At 51.2% G+C, this 6,223-nt stretch overlaps 1 protein-coding gene across 3 annotated transcripts in view; it reads left to right on the forward strand.

The window, feature by feature from the left end:
* KIF1C (kinesin family member 1C) overlaps nucleotides 1–5,864 on the forward strand; it is a 28,820-nt gene extending 22,956 nt beyond the window's left edge. For 2 of the 3 annotated variants that reach the window (XM_018559834.1, XM_018559835.1), the window contains exons 18-20: nucleotides 1,386–1,458; nucleotides 3,582–4,163; nucleotides 5,161–5,864. In XM_018559834.1, coding sequence (XP_018415336.1) covers nucleotides 1,386–1,458; nucleotides 3,582–4,163; nucleotides 5,161–5,862 — 1,357 coding nt within the window. In that variant the 3' untranslated portion in view covers nucleotides 5,863–5,864. Of the gene's footprint in view, nucleotides 1–1,385; nucleotides 1,459–3,581; nucleotides 4,182–5,160 lie in introns of all 3 variants that reach the window. The other variant, XM_018559837.1, reaches the window with a different exon arrangement.
* The last annotated feature ends 359 nt before the right edge of the window (nucleotides 5,865–6,223 follow it).

The raw sequence follows: 6,223 nt of genomic DNA on the forward strand, positions 1-6,223 counted from the left end.
GCACGATCCTCAAGCACTATATAAAAGAACACATCCCTGGCATCCCTTTAGACATGCATCTCTGCTGGCTACTGGGTGCTGCAAACGTAAGCTGTGCAGTTTTCTGATTGGTTGTTTGATTACATTCTAATACAGCGGTTCTCAACCTGTGTAACCTCAGGACCTACATTTTTCCTCGGTCAGGAAGTCACGACCCAAGTCGCACTGCAATGGAACGCACGGCAGTGTGGGCTGCTGTGCTGTGATGGAGCTCCATCCCATATGTGCATTGCCTGTGCAGCTCACATGTGCGCCTGTAGAGGTGCCGGGAGCCAGAATGTAATGTCACTCCAGTCCAGGGACCTCTACAGGACACGCGAGGGAGCTTTAATCAATGCACGTATGGAGGGAGCTCCTTCGCAGCCATAACCCCACCTCAAGTCAACACTCAGCGATGGGCAGCATATTTTGAATGATTGCTTGGTGTAAGAATGGACAGCGCTGCGCTAGGAGGGGGCTGAGAAACCTCTCACCTAGAAAATTGGTAGGCATGTGGCGACCCACTGAACACGCGATCGCGACCCACTTTTGGGTCACGACCCACCAGTTGAGAACCAAGGGTCTAATACCGGGGTAGCCAAACTCTGGCCCTCCAGCTGTGGTGGAACTACAAATCCCATGAGGCATTGCAAGATTCTCACAGCCACATACATGACTCCCGGAGAGAGATGCATCATGGAATTTGTAGTTTCCCCACAGCTGGAGGGCCGGAGTTTGGTTACCCCTGCTCTAATAGAATGTGTTCATGCAGCTAATCAGCAGGTTGCACAGCTAAAGTCTGCAGCACCCAGTGGCCAGCAGGGATTCCTGTCTAAAGGGATGCTGGGCATGTGTTTTTATATAACGCTTGAGGTAGCGTGCTGTGATGTTTACAGTGCCAGCCTGCTGGCCATGTGTTCTCTCAGTGCTTGGGAACAGCAGTACAGTGATTGACACCAGCCCTAAAGATCACTCCCACACAGGATGAAGAAGAGCAAAAATGATTAATGGCGGAGAAAGCCAATACCTGTGAGAGGTGGACCAGCGATAGTACGGATCGGGAAGAGAATTGATTGAAGTTGTTCAGCCAGAAAATTATTTGAGCAGCAGTTTTACTTTATACATGTTTACTTTGCGGTTTTTAATCTTTGGGAGCTGCGGCAATAATGGCCCTCCGTGTTTTCACGCACGTCCCACTTTAGAGAGACCTCCTCAGGTTCAGACAAAGCAGAGGTAACATTTCCCATACAGAGCCTGATGGAAGAGCTAGCACGGTGATCTGTGATGACCATTGTTGGGGAGCAGGGGGTGTCATGAAGGGGTACGGCTCGTGTTCATTGTTGATGGCTCCTGTTCTATCTGTGCAGGTTGCAAGATCTGGAGATCCAGTATAAGAAGGAGAAGGAGGAAGCCGACCTGACGCTGGAGCAGCAGAGACTGGTAAGACGGCACCCTCTGCCAATAACACGGCTTGTATGATAAATCATTTTGGTTGTGTGGGAACCGGTCACGGAGAAATATTACCTGTGCGCACAATCTCAGATGGCAGCTGGGGTTCTCCTCGCGCATTGGCTGGGATGAAAAATGTCCCTTGCATCCAATCTTGCCCTGGTGTCCTGGCACTAGTATCCAAGTCAGAGCATGCTTCCATGCAAGGCATCACACACTGGTGTTTTTGGTTTATGACCGATTCCCTTCCACATTTTAGTCAAAGGCCAACTCCATCCAGACCTTAGACTTTGAGGAACTATTTCTGTCAAGTCTCAGAGAACATGCACATAGGAGCCCCACCTGTGGCCTCCCTGCTCTGTCGGAGTTCACCCTATGAAGGTCTGAATCGTCTTGCCTCTGATTAAAGGAGAACTATGGGGTCAGTGTTTTTCCCCATAGTTCTCCTCAGGGTAACGGGAGGACACAAACTAGCGTCCTCCCGTTACCCTAAGCTCAGTATATAGGGAGCTGCAGCTCGCGGTATACTGAGACGCCGGAGCGGATCCTGACGTAGATGACGGGATCCGCCCAGCTGCGTGAGTGACAGCTGGCTCTGCCTATCTAGAGCTGTACCCGCCCCCTCCCCCGTCCGTTCCGCCAGTCAGCGCTGGAGGATCGTAGCGGGGAGGTGGGAATCTCCTCAGGATCGAGAAGTGAGCGAACGCCGGTATGTGTTCGCTCACCTCCCGATCTACTGAGCCGACCTGTGACAGTCTCATTGTCACAGGTCGGCTAGAACTATGAGGTGAGTGAAAAGCACCCCCCCCATAGTTCTCCTTTAAGTCACACTCTGAAAGCATGTACATTTCTTTTTGGTGCCTTTGGAAATGCAGGGCTTTCCAATGGTGACTAAGATGCAGAGGAGTGGCAATCTCCTTTAAATGCTGAGCTCTTCAGTGTACACCATTGATCTTGTCCAGCTGTCACATGGACAGCAAATGAGGTGACATCTTCACAAATACATCATGGACAACAACAACAAAAAGACGTGTTTCCTCATTCCAAGACTAAGTTGCGGTTGGAGTTGGCCTTTGAATATCTGTGGATCAGGGGGTAGCAAACCTCCGGCCCTCCAGCTGTGGGTGAAACTACAAATCCCATGATGCATCTCTCTCCGGGAGTCATGTTTGTGGCTGTGAGAATCTTGCAATTCCTCATGGGATTTGTAGTTCCACCACAGCTGGCGGGCCGGAGGTTTGCTACCCCTGCTGTAGATGATGTATGGGGGACGTGGGGGAATCTCCAAGCGATGCCTGCACCTGAGCACCCAGCCATCAGGATCTTGTAGAGAGCTTGGCAGCATCAACCTTTTCTTCCAAGATCAGGGGAGTGATTGTCACGGGGACAGGAAGGCGCAGACGGTGAAAATAACCCCACAGAGAGGTATTCTGTTGGAGTCTGTGTTCTCACTGGACAGACTTCCCGTCAGTTCCTGTCCCAACAGGAAGTGAGGGAAAATCTCTCTGAGACAGTAAAATGTTGTCATTGATTCTTTCCCTTCCCCATTCCGTCCAAAACTTAGTGACATTAAACCCTCAATTTTTTAACATAAACCAATACTGTAATGTGCGCCTTACTGTAATCCATGGTTGTTTCCCTTCTCTTTGCTGCTCTTCCTTTTAAATCCTCATGTCTTCTCATGCTGGGGCAGAACTTCTGTTTTGCAGCAGACTGCCTTGTCTCTGAAATGGCTACACGGTGTCTGTGTATAGGTTTGTATAGGTTCACAACCTGAGCCAGCACTACAGGAAGAAGCCCTGAGCTGCAAAGGGAAGTTCTCCCCAAGCATGAGAAGACATGAGGATTTAAAAGGAAGAGCAGCAAAGAGAAGGGAAACTACCATGGATTACAGTAAGGCGCACATTGCAGTATTGGTTTATGTTAAGAAATCTGAGGGTTTAATGTCACTTTAAAGAATTCTCAATGGAGAATTGCGCAACTGAGTTCCTGGAGCTGAGGCAAATTTGGCTCAGTCTCCTGACAATGATTCTGGGATTGATTTGCATGCCTTGCAGTCTATATTGTTCTTTGTGTGTCAGCATCTCATTGGCTCACATTTCTTGTTTGAGCAGTACGGGGATTCGGACAGCGGCGACGACTCCGACAAGCGTTCCTGCGAGGAAAGCTGGCGCCTCATCTCCTCCCTCCGGGAGAAAGTCCCTCCGGGCAAGGTGCAGTGCATCGTACGACGCTGCGGGCTCCCCAGCAGCGGGAAGAGACGGGAACCCATCAGGGTGTACCAGATCCCCCAGCGGCGGCGGCTGGGCAAAGACCCGCGGTTCCTGACCCTGGCGGATCTGAAAATGCAGGCGGTGAAAGAGATCTGCTACGAGGTGGCACTCAACGACTTCAAGCACAGCAGACAGGAGATCGAGGCCCTGGCCGTCATCAAGATGAAGGAGCTCTGCAGGACGTATGGCCAGAAGGACGAGAAGGAGGGCTGGAAGGTCGTGGCCCGGGATGTCTGGGACACTGTCGGGGTGGGAGATGAGGATTCCGGGAGCAAAGGCGGGGTGCAGGATCTGAAGGCGCACATCGACAAACTGACCGACATCTTGCAGGAGGTGAAGATGCAGAACAATATGAAGGACGAGGAGATCCGGGCTCTGAGGGACCGCATGGTGAAGATGGAGAGGGTCATACCAGTCACACAGGTGAGAGAGAAGTTCTGTGTATGTTGGTTTATTTTTTCTTCTTTGGACTTGTGTTTTTACCTTTTTTTTAGGTTACACTCTTATCCAAATACCCCCTCCTCCCCCCTCCCCCCCCAGGACTGTTATCTTACTCAGAGCAAAGTCTAAAACTACCAAACTACTCACCAGCCCACTGACTCCCACCTCTCCATTGCTCATGCAACGCTCCATCCTTTGACAGAGCTAGTGCTAAATACCCAGTCCCTCTGGTGAGCATAGGACCTCCTCCCATGATGCAGTGCTTTGTCATAATTGCCAATCCGTGACTGTCCCCTGTGTACAAAACCAGCTCCATAAAGACATAGTGTGACCAGTTTGGTGAAGGACTTTTCCTGTTCCACCATGACTGTCCCCTGTGTGCCAAGCCAGCTCCATAAAGACATGGTGGGACCAGTTTGGTGAAGGCCCCTTTCTGTTCCACCATGACTGTCCCCTGTGTACAAAACCAGCTCCATAAAGACATTGTGTGTCCAGCTTGGTGAATACCCTTTCCTGTTCCACCATGACTGTCCCCTGTGTACAAAACCAGCTCCATAAAGACATGGTGTGACCAGTTTGGTGAAGGCCTTTTTCTGTACCACCATGACTGTCCAGTTTGGTGGATGAATTGGACTCTGAGCCAGGTCTTCTCATCCAACATCAGTACCTGACCTTGTAAATGGGCACACATTTTCACAGAGCCCCTCCAAAATCTTGTGGAAAGTCTTCCTAGAAGAGAGGAGGCTGTTCTAGCTACAAAAGAGGGCACAAGTCTAAATGAAGGCCGATGTTTTTTGTATTTTGATGTCCAACAACCTCATTCAGGGATGATCCGTGGCTGTCTACAACCTTCTCGGTGTAGCGTATCATCTAATGAGCTGTTTCTGTATACTTTGGTATGAGTTGTGTGACTTCATGTGAGTTGTTCTCCGTAGATGATGTATTTATGAACTCATCCTCTTCTATTCTGTCCTCCCAGGATGAGCCCGGAGAAGACTACTTGGAGGACCAGTCCTGGTGCTCCAGCGAGTCTCCGGAGAGTCTTCATAATTCCCCCAACAACTCTCCCAAGGCTGGCCGCGTTTCGCGCCTTATGGAAGACGACTCAACCTTCAGGCGGGGGAGGATGAGGTGGATAAAGCAGGAGCAAACCCGCTTCCAAAATCTGCAGCAGCAGCAGATAACCCGGGCCCTCCGCCGCCCGCCCGGAACGGGAAAATTCATTCCCCCGCTGGACTGCAAACTTCGCTTTCCCTTTAAGAGCAGCCCTCAGCACCGCTTCTCCTGGGCGCCGGGGACGACCTACGTGGTGGAAGAGCTGCACAATCCCTGGTCAGAAGAGAAACAACGAGGCGTGGAGGACGACGGCGAGAGGCGTAACGAACGCCCGCAGAGCCGCCAGGAAGACGGCGACCATCCAAGACAGAGACGGAACTCCTTGGACGGCGGCTCAAACAGGGGAAGGAGGCCCAACCATCGCAACAATCGCCAGAACGGCGAAGACGGCCAACAGTTTGCGAGGAGATCGCAGAGCAGGGAGGGCGAAGGAGAGGGGCAGCAAAAACGCCACCCGCCATCGCCTCAGGATCGCCCTTTCAAGTACCACCCTTACACTGCCCCGCCCAGGATGCGACGCCAGAACTCCGCCCCGGACTTGTGCGACATGGAGAGCCCCGTCTGAGAGGAAGGTCAGGAGAACGTCGCGGTGGACCGGCTCGCGGAGGGGAGCGGCAGAAAGGAACAAGTTATGTGGAGAACGGACGAGAATGTTGAGAAGAGAAAGACGAAGGAAAGTGATTTTTACATTGCGAATCATGCGCACAGATAATTCGGAAGGTCAGAAGATGAAGGCTCGGGGGAGGGGGGTTATTGTGAACTTTTTGAAGTGTTTGTTTTAAGTTTTAATTTCTTTTTATTTTATTTTTTATTGTTGAATTTAACAACCGCTCGTGGTTTTCATTGGCCACGGGCTGCCATGTTTCCTGGCAAGGCCGTAACGAAGGCGTCTCTGGACTCCTCCATCATGAAAGCCTGTGACTGTC

The sequence above is a fragment of the Nanorana parkeri genome, unplaced genomic scaffold (genome assembly GCF_000935625.1).
Source record: "Nanorana parkeri isolate BGI_ZX_2015 unplaced genomic scaffold, ASM93562v1 scaffold416, whole genome shotgun sequence".
NCBI lineage: Eukaryota > Metazoa > Chordata > Amphibia > Anura > Dicroglossidae > Nanorana > Nanorana parkeri.